The 16,369-nt window shown below is 43.4% G+C and overlaps 1 protein-coding gene across 1 annotated transcript in view; it reads left to right on the top strand.

The window, feature by feature from the left end:
• Positions 1 to 783: 783 nt before the first annotated feature.
• GOLPH3 (golgi phosphoprotein 3) overlaps positions 784 to 16,369 on the top strand; it is a 46,678-nt gene continuing 31,092 nt past the window's right edge. Inside the window, exon 1 of the mRNA XM_050944770.1 lies at positions 784 to 1,032. Coding sequence (XP_050800727.1) covers positions 820 to 1,032 — 213 coding nt within the window. The 5' untranslated portion in view covers positions 784 to 819. The remainder of the gene's footprint in view (positions 1,033 to 16,369) is intronic.

Genomic DNA, 16,369 nt, shown 5'->3' with positions numbered 1-16,369 from the left:
CCTTTCTCTCCCTGAGAGGACCCCCAAGGCCGAAACTACCCCCTTCTCCTCTCCTCCCTGCCCCCCATCCGCCCCCCAAGGTCCTTGTCCCCCATCCCCAATGACCCTGCCCCCCATCAACCCCTCCTAAGGTCCTTGTCCCCCATCCCCGATGACCCTGCCCCCCATCAACCCCTCCTAAGGTCCTTGTCCCCCATCCCCGATGACCCTGCCCCCCATCAACCCCTCCTAAGGTCCTTGTCCCCCATCCCCGATGACCCTGCCCACGCCCCCCACAAGATCTTAGCCCTCTCCCCCCGCCGGGTCCTTGGCTACCCCTAGATCCCACACGCCCACCCCTCAGGTCCTTGGCTCACCCCATATCTCAGCCCCCCACCCATTTCTCTCCCTGGGGATCCCCCAACTGCGCTCTTCTCCTCTCCCTGTGGGGGACCCCTGCCCCCCCCAACCGCCCCCTCTCCTTTCCCAGTGGGGACCCCCGCCCCCCTTCTCTCCCTGGGGGGGAATCTCCGCGCCCCGAGCCGCCCCGCAGGGTCCCTCCCCCCGGCCGCGGCTCTTTCCGGTGCCCTCCCCCTGCCCAGACTGCCACATCCTCCGCTGACATCAGCCAGCGCCGCCATATTGGACGAGAAGCCGCGTCCCGACCGCCGCCTCCTCGGCTGCTCCTGCCGTAGGGGGAGCCGGCCCCTCCGCCCCCGCGGCCGAGCCCTCCCCCATGTGTCCCCCCGGCCGGCCGCAGCCCCGGCGCGGTTAGCGAGAGCCCGTGTCCCCGGCGCGGCCCGGTCTTCCCGCGCCTCCCGCGCGCCGCCGGCCGGAGCCATGACTTCCCTGACCCAGCGCAGCTCGGGCCTGGTGCAGCGCCGCACCGAGGCCTCCCGCAGCGCCGCCGCGGACAAGGAGCGGGTGGCCGGGGGCGGCCCGGAGGAGGAGGGTCGCAGGGACGAGCAGGGCGACGACGAGAAGGGCGACTCCAAGGAAACCCGCCTCACCCTGATGGAGGAGGTGCTGCTGCTGGGCCTCAAGGACCGAGAGGTGCGGGGAGGGCAAGGCCCGGGGGTCTGGTGAGGGCGTGGGGCAGGGACATCGGGGGGGCGGAGCTGAGGGGTGGGGCAAGGACCTGAGGGATAGGGGTGCGGGGGGGAGGCTGAGACCTAAGGGAAAGCCAAGGACCCGGTGGGGGGGACATCGGGGAGGGGGGGCAAGGACTTGGGGGGGGGCTGAGATATGGGGCGGGCCAAGGATCTGAGGAGTGGGGGGGCTGGGATCTAAGGGGAAGCCAAGGACCCGGGGGGGGCGCGAAGATCTTGAGGGGAGCATGGGGTAGGGACATAGGGACTGGGGGAGAAGGACTTTGGGGGGGCTGAGATACGGGGTGGGCCAAGGACTTGATGGATGGGCGTGACGAGGTGGGGAGCTAAGGAACTGCCGGGAGGGTGAGGTAAGGACCTGGCGGAGGGGGCTAGGATCTCTGGGGAGGTAAGGACTTGGTGAGGGGGGCTGGGACTTGAGGGAGGAGGAGCTGGTGGGGGGGTACAAGGGACTGGAAGTGGAGTGGGAGCCTGGGAATTGGGGGTGGAGCCCATGGTCTGGCTGGGGATTGGGGGGGGGAGCCCAGGACTTTGTTGGGGGAGGGAGGACTGGGATCTGGTGCAGTAGCTCAGGGCCTGGTGGTGGTTTTGGTGGTGGTGTTGGGCTGGGGTGCCTTTGGAGGATAGCTTTGGTGCAATGAATTTGAGAGAAGTAATGATTCTGGAGAGGAGGAGGTTTGGGTGCATGTAGTGGCTTTTTAGGCAGGATAGTCACTCTGAGTTTGGGGTTAAAGGCAGGGATCTTGAAGATGATGGTCAGGAACTCCAGAGACTACTGGGGGTGGCAGTGGGGTACCAGGCCAGAGCTGTAATATTTTACCCACTCTTCCACAGTTCATTTGGGGCTCTGATATATGAGAGACTGGCTCAGTTCCATGTATTTGGTTGTACACAATAATACTGGGCTTTAGGGGCTGCTAAACTAATTGGATTGCCAAATTGGAGGTGCAGATGTCTGTGTGTGTAAAATATTTTGCTTTAGAACTGCGTATTGCAAATCATTTTTTTTAATCTAGTGTATGTCAATATTTTATTTGTACCTCTTTAAAATGCTGGGAGATAAGTTTGTTTGTGACAGAAATGGGTTTCAGACACTAGAAGTGGGTTAAATTTATTAATCGTGGTGGTAAACAATTTCATATTTTTTCTTGAATTTATCATTTGAAATTTATTGTATTTTTAGTTGTCTTTGTGACATTATAGAAGGGTCTGGTTCATCTCTACCAACATTTTTTTTTTCTTGGGTAGGTGGGGAAGAGGGTTTAATAGCGATAAAGAAAACAAATCCTATAGGAACAATCCAACAGAAGGGGACTGATTAGTTTGGTATGTGTTATATACTAATCTGGTCTTTCATTCAGTTTTGATGTCACCTGTAAACGTAGAGATCTGCTCTGCTTTTCAAGCCAACTAGCAAATGCAGGCAGTGGGAGGAAGAAGGTACCTTTAGATTGTATGTGTTCATTAGTAAGGTCTGATATGAGATGGGACTGCTTGCATTATGTTTTGGGTGACTCATTGCATGATACCTAAGATTAATTAGCCGATTAATAATGGCTAGGTTGAGAAGCAGCTGGTATAACTAACACTTTTTAAAAAATATGTATATTAAAATTGCGTGCCTTTTTATTACATCCCTATTTCCTATCTCTTGTGTGATACTTGTTATCTGAGGCCAGTGGTTCTTAACTGGGGGTCTGAGATGCCCTTTCTAGGGGGGTGAGACATGCCAGTTATTTTTTTTTTTAGAAGGTAAATCATCGAAAACACAAATTAAGCGCAGGTACATAAGTACAACTACTTTGTTTCATCAAACCTATGTATTAACATTATAAGTTTTTAACGATTACTGTAATATACAAACAAAAATATATCTAGGTTTAAAGAACTGACCTACTTCAATGATTTTTGATAAGGGATGTGGGAATATATTTTAAGAACCAAAGGGGTGCAGGCTGCAGTAAAGGTTAAGAACCACTGTTTTGGGCCGTGTTCTTGTAATTGGATCTGCTTGGGTGGACCTTTGCATTTGTGTTGAGTTCCAATAAAGTCATGAGGCTTCCGCACTGGCACATGGATCCACCCATGTGAATCTGATAGCAAGTATCAAGGCCTTATGCCCTGGTCTTATGTATTTTTACACATGTTCTTAACTTTACACAGAGGAGTAGTCCCACTGAAGTAAGATTAGGCATGTGCTTAAAGTCTTTGCAGAATCAGGGCCTTAGACTGTAAGCTCTTTTTACTTAAGACTGTGCGTGTGTGTGCGCGCGCACTTAACACATTCTGGGTGCTTCTAGAATTCAAATTATTGATAATTGATATTGGGCCTCAAAATGCTCTTTGTACAAGTTATGTATCAAATTGTTATGGTTAGATGATTTGTTCTGTGTCTTTAATAACTGCGCGTGCTGCAAAAGAATCTAAGGGTTCTTTCTACAGTAAGGAATCTTCTGTAGATTACACTTGTACTTAATGTTTCTCCAGCGACACACACATTCATGGTACTTTACAGGCAAAAGAAATATACCTGTCCCAGAGAGCTTACGGTTGAGAGAAAATATAAAGACTTGAGGTCATCCACTGGGGTTAGGTAGAGGACACGTGAACAAGGGCTACAGCATTATGCAGTTATTGAGGTTTGTGATAAATGTATCATGGGGTTATATGCTTTGTGTTTGTCTGTCCTGTCTACTTAGCTCTTCTGTAGAGCTTTCTGTCTTCAACTTAAAATCTGTCAATTTAAAATCATTTATCTTTGAAAATATTTTATCTTCCATTGCTACAAGTAATACTTAACATGAGTAAACAAAGATAGTTTTCTCACTTTTTTCCAACTATCTACTTTGTGTATTTGACAGCACTTTATGTATAGTCAGTTTAACTGTTTCTTACTGTGTGGTTTGTTTCCCCTGTTGTTTGTGTGGGTCTTTCTCAGAATTTCTTGGAAAACTTGAGGGAGTGGTGGAAAGAGTCTAGACAGATGTATTAATATTCTATCAATATAATTTAATATAATCTAACATCACCTAAACTGCATACAGAAGGAGCTCTGTTGAAATGGATGCAATTTGTAATTTAAGTATGTGGTGAGACTTTCCTTTTAAAAAACTTCTTGGAAAAGGTTCAAACAGCAATGTAGCTCTAGGAATTTTATACAGCTAAATATGTTCAATGTTTTGTAGATTTTTATATGGTTCAAAAGAGGTGCACTGTTCTCATTAAATCATAGCAAAACTCTGAGTATGCCGGCTGAGCGTAATCACTCTGTACTTGTTTCAGAGTAGCAGCCGTGTTAGTCTGTATCCGCAAAAAGAACAGGAGTACTTGTGGCACCTTAGAGACTAACAAATGTATTTGAGCATAAGCTTTCGTGGGCTACAGTTCACTTCTTCCGATGCATAGAATGGAACATATATATACAGACACATACATACACATACAGAGAGCATGAAAAGGTGGGAGTTGTATTACCAACCATTCCCAGTCTGAGCCATTACAAACATTGAATCTATCTCTCCATGTAAGTATTCTCACACTTCTTATCAAACTGCCTGTACTGGGCTATCTTGATTATCACTTCAAAAGTTGTTTTTTTTCCCTTGTTACTTAATTGACCTCTCAGAGTTGGTAAGACAACTCCCACCTTTTCATGCTCTCTGTATGTGTATATATATCTCCTCTCTATATGTTCCATTCTATGCATCCGAAGAAGTGGACTGTAGCCCACGAAAGCTTATGCTCAAATAAATTTGTTAGTCTCTAAGGTGCCACAAGTACTCCTACTCTGTACTTGGTTCAACAAAGCCTGGGACATCCTTGGTATGGAGAAATTTACTTCTCTAAAAACAAAAAAAAACTTTATCTTACTACTGTATTTGCATTTTCTGTATGCAATATACACATGTTCAGAACACAAAGTCTATTGGCCTTTGATCCTTACCTATGATATTGTTTGTACATTTTGAGTTCATATTAGTTTTTTCCTGTTGATTATTCCTCTTTTTATTTTTTTTTCTAACATGCACATAACCGTTTCTGTATTTTAATAGTAAGGTAAAATACAAAAGAAATAATTTAGTGTGTGTTTATAAAAAAAAAAAAAAAAGGATATATGCACACATACATGTTTCATGTTAAACATTCTGATGCATACTGTATTATAAATAGTATAGATACTGAGGACCCTGATGTAAATATATCTTGAGCCTATAGGCAAAATGCTGACTTACAAAGGTTTAAATTTGTTAATTTCCTGCGTGCAAGCAATTTTCTATAGAAGTGGAGTGTTTGAGTGATGTACTTAAGTGTGACGTTTTAGATAAAAATCCAACTATTACACTATGTAACAAATAAGTGGAATAGTATACAAAAAATGCTATGGATTTTGGAGAGAGAGATGGGTGGTGTGCCTTTTGTATAGAAAACAAAAGAATTGGCAAAATGATGGCCAGAGGAATTATGTATGTTTATGATCATTTTTGTGTGTTTGTGGATCTGTAGCATACACAGAATGTTCAGGATCATATTTTTAAATTACTACAATAATGCTACATTGCAGCTGAGTAGTTTTTCCATTATTGGTACATTTAAGCTTCCAGGAATGGTGTGTGTTCAGTATACACAATCTCTTTAAAGTGTATATTATGAAACAGTGACGTATCTAAAGATATCTGGAGTTGTTGGGTAGCTTGAACAATCTTGGAGGCTGAAATGTTCTAAAGCTCAGTCAGATATTTCAATTAATAGCAGCTTGACATGCTACTGGGACAATGGAGACTAATGTTAACTGGCAGATATGATGTCCTTGGGGGAATAGCTAGCATTGGAACACGGTGCATAACTAGGATTCTTCAGGGTTCATCACATCTTCAGGAAGTTCTGCAATTCCTCTGGAAACCCTTCAGAAGTTAAGCATTAAAAATGAAGTCCAGTGCATCCAAACCTTTTAAAGCTGTTGACTAAAGGAGAAACATATTCCAGAGTGCTTCAGTTTGATGGTCCATTTTTACCATTTTACATTTTTACTGTTTTTTGCTTGGTAAGTGCTTAACGAATGATTTGTGTCTAATCTTATAAGTCTGAGATTTTCTTTGCTGTGATTGAAAGCAGTGATAAATTTTTAATTAACGGAATTATTGTTCTAAAAGTAGCTGTGTGTTTAGCATGAATGTACAAACTGATAAACGGCGGTGGACCAAAGTAACTGTAACAACCTTAGGAATATTGCACAATTCTTGACAGTCCAATTTCCTACTCGTGTCCTATTAATTCTTATTCTCTGGCTTTTCTTTCAATTTTTCGGCCTAATCTTTAGATACAGGATCTACTGGAATTCACTTAGATTTTTTGGCATTCTAATACGGTACAAACTTCTGTGACACAAAGTTATTTATTTTTTGAAGTAGGAGGTTGACGAATGGCCTATTGTTTTACTGTATTACGTTATAAGATGGTACATATAAAAGGAACAGTGAAAGAGGGTTAATCTTTGATGGACTTACTGAAGTGCTTAAGGAAGATGGAGCAATAAATATTGGGAGGATAGGAAAGTTTATTTTTTTTAAAAGTGTAATTTAAAAGAGCAGTACAGACTGCTCTTAACAGCCCTTGTTCTTCTTTTATACAGTCTCTAGCTCTGGCATCAGTCCCTTTGACAACTACAAGGTTGGGAGTTGTCTGCTTTCTGTAACAGCTACTTGTGTTCTTTGAGTCCTCTTTGTAAGAAATGAAAACCTTTTCAATCATAGCAATATATAAAGCTGCTCTCACACTCTTTACAGACGTGCCACAACTAATCTATTTGGAGAAGCATGATGAATCAGAAAACAAGCCTTTGTGGGTCTTCTGTTTTATTTCCATAGCGTAGATTGCTATGCTAAATACAGATCAAATATTTTAACTGATTCTGTGCTGAAATAAAACTCGTATAAATTGTATAGTATGCTCACAAGTTGCTATTATCTATTGCAATTTTGACCAATATAATAATTTTGCTGTAGGCTATAACTGTGAACTTTTCTTGGTGCGCACACACACACAGAGACGTTTAATCAGGAGTTTGTGTAGCTTGGGCAGCAGTAGATATTTTTAGCTTTCTTGACTCTTGTGAGCTGGAGACTGGACTGTTAACTTATAGAATAAAAGTGATGTTACTTCATTTTACCAGGTACTGAAATATCTCACAGATTGTTACAGATGCTGGCTGGGAAAACATCTGTAGAGGAGAGCATGCTTTTGAAAACTTCAGAACTGAAAATTGTCTTACAGAAAGTAGAACATAGCTTTTGCATTATATTTTAACTTTCTTACACAAATTTTAGCTGTATCGGGCTTCAGCCTGTAAGTGGTTTGCACAGTGCTGACACACGCAACTAGCTGAGATGCATCTGCTCTCTAGTATCTCACCTACATTGGGCGGAGGTCTACAAAGGGAAACTTGATCACAGTCTGGTTCTAAAATTCTACATTCATTTTGACTCTTGACAGTTAGTCGTTTAACTTTGTCTCTTAAGTAAGCATTTAATGGCTAACCTCACAAGTGTTCTCTCTTTTTACAATTCCATACAAAAGTCTTTAAAAAAAATGTTAAGGTAGCACAGTTAAGTATTCGAAAACAAAAACTGGCAGTGTTGCATGTGCACCCTTTTTGTGTACTATATGCACAGCTGTTCTGTTCCTTGAAATTGCAGAAAGCATGATCCTGAATGTAGGTATCTTTCACCCATATTAATAGGCCTAGTCCTTGGGGAAATAGGTATTGGGTATACTTTTTCAACCTTAATTCATTTTTCCTCCTCCTATGCCTCTTGTGCATATTGATTAATAAATGCTTTTATTTTATTAATATGTAATATCTTGGATAATATCATATCAGTTTTTCCCTACAAACGTATGTTCACATATGTAGCATCTAGAATCTTTTTCATTACTTAAGCTGGACAATTAACATTATAAAATGAGTATCTGGCAATCTGTTTCTCACCCAGCCCCCCAGGTGTTAAACATCTGCTGCTTCTATGGACCTTAGTGGCATTTGTGGGTACTCACCACTTTTATAAATCAGGCTCGTAGGCTTTTTGCTTGATTCTCCTCTCTCTTGGGTATTTCTTTTAGTATCTTTGTCATTGGCCGTGTACTATACACTTGCTTTTCAACCAGTGTCACAATCTCCTTAGATGCAATTCAGGAGCTAAGATAGTTAGCTGTGTAGACAACTTAGCTGTGAACCGAAGTTGCCTTTGTATACCAGCCAGTGCTCGCTATTCTGTGTTACGCACTTAGTGCTGGGGTAGGTAAGAATGATTTTACTGTGTATTTTCAACATGAGTGTAGTGGACTCAGTTGTACTCTGTCCCCTCCATCCCACCATCTTAACTGTGAATATTTCTACTCTTTTCAAAGGCATCTGAAGGCAGACTGGATCTCTTTGACTTGGCAGAGTTATGAGGCTGCCCCTTTAAGCCTTTCCCAGATTTCCTTGTCTTCAAAGCAGCACAAACTGTAGGCTACAGACCTCTGGTGACAAAGCTAATTTATTTTTTTTAAGGGAACCAGCAAATCTACTCTTATTGAGCTTTGGGCTCAAGGTTTTACTGAAGCATTTTCCTGTCTTTTGTCTTCCACTTGGACCAATGTGTCAAAGAAGGAGAAGACTCAGAATGGTTGCTCAGCTCTGTCACAAAGGATCCACAGCTGCAAAAGAGTCCAGACTCTGGGGAAGATCTTATCACCTCAGTTCCCAGTTACTGTGTGCATGGTGACAGCACTAAGATGTCTGAGTGGATTCCAGTGAACCATTGTCTCTGTGGAGAATCCAGTAACCTATGTCATCCACATGCCTTTCCTTCTCCACCTGTGCGTGTCTGCTCCCACCCCCCTGAACTTGGGGACTGTTCCATCCTTCCCCATGGGGAAACTCTGCTTGTAGGGATGTAAAAGGTTACACAACCCTTAACTGGTAACCCCTGCTTTTGATGTGCCTGGCTGGTTGGAGCAACCCCACCCCGGCTGTGCTGGGGCAGCGGGTACCCCAGCCCCTGCCACACCTGGCCAGGCCAGCAGGTACTCCAGCCCCTGCTAGGCCACAGGGGACCCGGGTTGTGCCAGCCGCCCTGGGCTAAGCAGGCTGGAGTGGCCATGCCAGGCGGTGTGACCCCAGCCCCTGCCGCCCCACGCCACCCCGCTGCTGGAGCAACTTCAGTTAACTGATATAATTTTAACATTTTTAACTGATATTTAAATCCCTACGTGCTCCTCCTATCCCTGTCTGGTGGCTTCAGGCCTGATTTTCAGGCAAATGGATACTTGAAGGATCCAATTTTGTAGTCCTCAAATGTTCTCAGAGAAATAGAATTAAAACGACACATACTGTGGGAATCTTACTCCTTCTCTCCAAAACTCACTAGAGAATTCGGGACTTGAAGAGACGATAACCCTGTGCTCTGGTTTTGACTTCGACTTCAACCTTCACAAGCCAGAAAACGGTCAAAGAAAAAACTGACTTTTTTGTAATAAGAAACACAAATCAAAGAGATTCAGAAGCAAGAAAAGGCCAAACAAATGGTTTTGATCTAGTTTAACTAGAAGAAGCGGAATTTTCTCAGTGGGATCGGGGAAGATGAGACTCACTTTTACCCCTTCTCTCCTCTTGTTAAAGAAGGTGATCGTTACTCTGAGGATCCAGACTGAACAAGTGGGAGCTGACAAAGAGAGACAACCATCCAAAACTGAATGCTTTCCCCTTAAGTCTGAGTAGTGCATCTTCCTCCATGTAGCGTTTGAAGATGTGATGAATTTTGAGGCCCAGGACTCCCACAGATTGTACTTGCTGCCAAAGCACAAGAGATATGTTAAGTAGCAGCCACTTCCTGAGTTCAAGACAGCCATTCAATTGGTAGGCAAGTTTTTACCTACAGAACCCATGAATATGAAGATAGTCTATTGTAAGGTGCAGTTACAATGCAACTTTAAGTGTCCTTTTACACCAGCAATGCTATCATGGTTCCAGTTGAGCATTCCCTTCTGGTAACTCATCAGATTGCTTTGAGGGCATACAGATGCTGAATCCCATGTGTTTTAAGCCTCCAGAGTCTGAACAGAGCCTGTCTTGGGGTCTCCTCTGAGTTGCACCCATGTATGCGGTCCAACTGTTTAGACCTTAGAATTGGTGTTGACTCCTTAAATTCCCCCTATAGCCTAAAGACATTCTCTCTCAGAACTCCTCCAGCCATGTGGTGATCTGGTTCCACAGTTTATTTCAAGGGATATGTTGTAGATGTAATACATAAAATGCAGAGACACTTTGCACAAGATTCTAAAACCATTGCACTTAAGTGCATGAGAAATACACAGATCTATACAAAAATAATAAACCTGACATATGTTTCCCTGCCTCAGTTTCCTGACCATTCCTGAGCATTCTTAGGGCTGGAGTCAGGATCCTTTGTGTATGTCGAGGGTCCTCCACCTGCAATGTATGGCTTGTGTTCTGAAACATGGAGTCTTTTCCATCCTGCTCACCTTTTCTGACCTTGGCCATTTTTTCCCCACCTCTTGCCCAAAACTTCCTAGCGGTGCTCTCCATCCTCCCCTCTCCAAGTCCTTTTATAACCACTCGGTCCCTCAGTGAGGTTACTGAGGTTACTGGATCAGTGTAATCAGATAATCCTAGACCCTTACCAAGTGACTTTATTCCTAGGCAACCTCTCTTGGAATAAACCAGTTCATCTAGGTGGGAGCCAGCCTATTTTAGGGTGATTCTAGTTCATTGGTAGAGCAGTTAAGTCAGTGGCCTTCTAAGATTAGACCTTTGCCCCCAGCCTTTGGAATTCCAGTTTAATGTGGAGGTAACATGACAGCAGAGAAGATAAAGAACCAATATCCAAAATGGAGTCTGCAGTCTGAAACCAATACAAATTCTGCTTTATGCTGGGGTCTCTTTATATATAAGTTGTACAAACAGATTCACCAGTTTGTCACAAATCCATCCTTATTAAGATCTGTCCTGGCTTGGATGGAGAAGGAGGTTGTTTGTTTCCTTAAAGAAGAAAGTAATCACTGGTAGAACTTCTTAGAAGTCTGTTTCCCTTTACTTTTGCACTCCTAATGTTTCTCTTAAATCCATCCTTATTAAGATCTGTCCTGGCTTGGATGGAGAAGGAGGTTGTTTGTTTCCTTAAAGAAGAAAGTAATCACTAGTAGAACTTCTTAGAAGTCTGTTTCCCTTTACTTTTGCACTCCTAATGTTTCTCTTAACGGAAATATTGACTTGTGACTTGTTGGAAATTTCCATTGAATCACAAAGAGAGCTTGTTAGAAGCTGGTGCCTCAGTAATTTGTCGTTTATTGTGACACTGCTTATTGTAAACAATTACTGTTTTAATCCTTCCTTCTTCCAAGAAATGGATTTTTCTGCTGTGAACATCCCACAGTTAAGATAGTGGGGTATTTTGGGAGGGATGGAGAGACGGACAAAAACTTACTCTGACATGCAGGTTTCGTTTTTGAGCCATTCATGTCCTGCAATCTGACCCTGAGGATTATTTCTGAGAAGCTGCAGAATTAAGTTGTTTCTGCAGACCTGTTGCCTTTAATTGAAGGATCTGTTGCAAATGAAAATTGTTTAGTTTATAGCACAGCTAAATATTTGCATTAATAAGAAAGTAATACCTTCCAGAAGCTATTGTTCTGGGAAAGACTGGAGGAGAATGATCCCTTACTCCCTAGTAAGGACAAAAGTTCTCATCTGCCCATCTAGGAAAGAGGGAGAAACATTACTTAAGAAGTTGGGATGTTTTGGGGTAAATTTTTAGGCAAGAAAAGTTTCTTGTAGAAGTTCCTAGTTGAAATTCTTTGGCCTGTGTTGTGCAGAAGGTCTGATAAGATGATCACAGTTGTGTCTTCTGGGCTTAATCTATAAGAATAAATTTCATTTTATGACATAAGCAGTGGCCAAAATATTAAGAGGATATATATGTGAGCTAGGATAATAGAAAAAAAATGTATTATTGCTTTATATGAGAAACAATGTGTTGATAGTATGAAAAGCATAGGCATATGGAAGAAAGTAGTTTGTATGTGTGACTCCTCAACTGTAGCATTTCCAGATTTATTTATTTTATTTTATTTATGGATGCATAACCATGCAAACTCATTGTTTTCTTCACATGTATTTTTTTGGCATGACAGTTACTAGAGGCTGGGGGGTAACTAATTCAAGCATTTTTAAATCCCTCATCCTTCTACTTGTCACAGACTATAGACAAAATAATTTAATCTTAATTTAATCTGGCAAACAGATTCTGGACATGGATACGTGCCTCTCCTCACCTAGTTCCCTGTCGTGTGGAGTTCTGTTGAGACTCATTTCTCTCACCTAGCTATTTGACATCTATATGAGACTCTGAGATTATAAAATGCCATGGACTACAGCGACATTTGAATATGGATTTCAGTGACAGTGAATATATATTATTTGTATTACTGTAGCACCTCGGAGCCCTGGTCATGGGCCAGGGCCACTGTGTGCTAGCTGCTTTACAAACAGAACAAAATATGGTCCCCTTCCCCAATTAATTTATAATCTTAATAGAAGCTACACAAACCCCCCGAAACAAAATACATGGATAGACAGACTGGGGAGCACAAGGAAGCAGTGAGACAATACTGGACAGTATGATAAGCAGTGGTCTCAGCACATCAGCAGCCATTGTCAATTTTTTTGTAGGCATTACAGCATAAGAGAATTTTGAGGTGGGTTTTGAAGGTGAGTTATGAGGTAGATTTGGAAATCTGTACGGGAAGCTCCTCTCGAGTAAGGGTCAGCATGGGAGAAAACACAAAGGAGCCTTATTACATTTGAAAATGTAATAAGTGGATGATGGAGGCTGATGTCATGGGCCAACTAGAGGCGAAAGTTGACATCTTGACAGCAAATGAGAGATTATGGGTAGAGTGGGGATTGCTCATTAAGGTCATTTCTAAACATGAAGACAAGCAGATTGTTTGATATGACAAATAATGGGCAGCCAGTAGAAGAATCCAAAGAGCCTGTTGCTTTGACCACATCACCTGTCTAAGAAAATGATCTTTGGGAGATCTTTAGGGAGAGGTCTGAGTCAAAATTGAAGCCCAGGTTATAGGCCTAAGTGACAGGCAGCACAGTGGTGTTGTCCACTGTGATTAAGAGAGGATGTAGTGTGAAGGATTTGAGGGGAAGATTAGGAGCTCTGTTTTAGCCATGTTTAGCTTGATTTGATGGCTAGACATCCACAAGATGTCAGAGAGAGGGGCTGAGATTTTAGTTGGGACAGAAGGAGGCAGAGAGGTAGATCTGAAAGTCATCATGGAGGGAGGTTGATAGTGGAGTTCCTCAGGGATTGGTCTTGGGACCAATCTTATTTAACATTTTTAGTAATGACCTTACCACAAAAAGAGAGAGGGTGCTAATAAAATTTGCTGATTATGCTATACTGAAAAGTATAGCCAATATGGCGGAAGACTGGAATATCATACAAGAAGATCTGGATGATCTTGAAAACTGGAGTAATAGAAATGGGATGAAATTGAATAGTGCAAGGTCGTACACTTAGGAACTAGCAACAAGAATTTTTGCTGTAAGCTAGGAATTTATCAATTGGAAGAGACAGGAGAAAGACCTGGGTGTGTTTGGTTGATCACAGCATGATGACTATGAGCTGCCAATGTGATGCAGTCGTGAAAAATGTTAATGCAGTGCTAGGATGTATCAGGCAAGGTATTTCCAGTAGAGAGATGGAAGAGTTATTGTCTTGTATAATGGTACTTTTGAAACTTCATCTGGAATAGTGTGTACAATTCTGGCCTCCCATGCTTACGAAAGATGAATTCAAACTGGAACAGGTGCAGGGAAGGGTTACTAGAAGGATCAGACTAATGGAAAACCTACCTTATGAGAGAAGACTCAAAGAGCTTGGCTTGTTTAGCTTAACCAAAAGAAGGCTGAGGGGAAATATTGTTGCTCTCTGTACATATATCAGAGGGATAAATATCAGGGAGAGTAGTTAGTTAAGTTAAGCACCAGTGTAGACACAAAAACAAATGGATATAAACTGGCCATCAACAAGTTTAGGCTTGAATTTAGACAGAGATTTCTAACCATTCCAGGAGTAAAATTCTAGAATAGTCCCTTCCAAGGGGAGCAGTAGAGGCAAAAACAGAACTGGCTTCAAGACTGGTCTTGATAAGTTTATGAAGAGGGTGGTATGAGGAGACTGCCTACAATGGCAGGTAACTGATCTGTGACTGCTAGCAGCAAATATATCTTTCCCAGGTGTCTGGCTGGTCAGTCCTTGCACACATGCTCAGGGTCTAACAGATCGCCATATTTGGGGTCAGGAAGGAATTCTCCTCTCCCTTCCCCCCAAAGTTATATTGGCAGAGACCATAGGGGGTGGATGGGTTGGTTGGTTGGTCGGTCGGTCTTCCTCTGCTGCCCTGGGGCATGGGTCACTTGCAGGTTTAAACTAGTATAAATGGTGGATTTTCTGTAACTTTAAGTCTTTAAATCATGATTTGAGGACTTCAGTAACTCAGCCAAAGATTATGGGTCTATTACAGGAGTGGGTGGGTGAGGTTCTGTGGCCTGCAATGTGCAGGAGGTCAGACCAGATGATCGTGTTGGTCCCTTCTGGCCTTAAAGTGGAAATGGCAGAGGTGCTTAATGACTTCTTTGTGTCGGTTTTCACCAAGGAGGTTGGTGGCGATTGAACGTCTAACAGTGAATGCTAGTGAAAATGAGGTAGGCTCAGAGTCTAAAATAGAGAAAGAACAAGTCAAAAATTAGACAAATTAGATGTTTTCAAATCACCAGGGCCTGATGAAATGCATCCCAGAATACTTAAGGAGTTGACTGAGGGGATATCTGCCATTAGCAATTACACCTCTACCACGATATAACGCTGTCCTCAGGAGCCAAAAAATCTTACAGTGTTATAGGTGAAACCGTGTTATATCGAACTTGCTTTGATCTGCCGGAGTGTGCTTCCCCCCCCGCCCCCCGAGTGCTGCTTTACCGCGTTATATCCAAATTCATGTTGTATCGGGTCGCATTTTATTGGGGCAGAGGTGTATCTTTGAAAAGTCATGGAAGACAGGAGACATTCCAGAAGGCTGGAAAAGGGCAGGTATAGTGCCCATCTATAAAAAGGGAAATAAGGACAACCCGGGGAATTACAGATCAGTCAGCTTAACTTCTATATCCAGAAAGATGATGAAGCAAATAACCAATCAATTTGCGCACACTTATCACCACATTATTTTCTAGGTAACAGTCAGCATGAATTTGTCAAGAACACATTGTGTCAAAGCAACCTGATAGCTTTCCTTGATAGAGTAGCAAGCCTTGTGGATAGTGAGGAAGTGGTAGCTGTGGTATATCTTCACTTTAGTAAGACTTTTGATACTGTCTCGCATGACCACCTTATAAAAAAAAAACTGGGGAAATACAGCCTAAATGGAACTACTATAAGGTGAGTGCATAATTGGTTGGAAAATCATTCCCAGAGAGTAGTTATCAATGGTTCACAGTCGTGCTGGAAGGGCATAATGAGTGGGGTTCCGTAGGGATCGATTCTGGGTCCTGTTCTGTTCAGTATCGTCATCAATGATTTAGATAATGGCAGAGAGAGTACACTTATAAAGTTTGCAGATGATACGAAGGTGGTATGGGTTGCAAGTGCTTTTGGAGTATAGCTGGCCTGCACAACTCGTAAAGCGGCGAGGGCCACATTACTCCAAAGAAAACAGCTGAGGGCTGAAACCTCCCAGCCCCACAGAAACACCCCGCCCCAGGGCCGCCCAGCCCTGCGGAAACAAACCCTCCTTCCCCAGCGCCGCCCCACCAAAACAGCTGTAGGCCAGAAAGGAAGGTTAGGGGTGGGGAAGTGATACTTTATTTTAAATCAACCAGGGGCTCCTAGCTGAAGAGGTGACTGGGAGCCCTCAGGGTCAAATTAAAGGGCCCGGGGCTCTGGCAGCTGGGGGAACTCGGCGGGGCCGACTCTAGGTTTTTTGCTGCCCCAAGCAAAAAAAAAATTTGGCTGGGCTCCCCTCCGGACCCTCTGCTGCCCCAGTCCTGGGCTCTCCCCCTACTGACCTCCACCCCCTGCTGCCTCAGCGCTGGGCTTCCCTCTTTCCTCCCCACCAGTGCCCTCCCCCAACCCCACTGCTGCCCCAACCCTGGGCTCCACCCCACCAGTGGCCCTCACACCTCCTGCCACCCCAGCCCTGGGTCACTGATA

The sequence above is a fragment of the Gopherus flavomarginatus genome, chromosome 3 (genome assembly GCF_025201925.1).
Source record: "Gopherus flavomarginatus isolate rGopFla2 chromosome 3, rGopFla2.mat.asm, whole genome shotgun sequence".
Taxonomy (NCBI): domain Eukaryota; kingdom Metazoa; phylum Chordata; order Testudines; family Testudinidae; genus Gopherus; species Gopherus flavomarginatus.
Note: the sequence above shows the minus strand (reverse complement) of the source record. Positions and strands in the feature narration are given on the sequence as shown.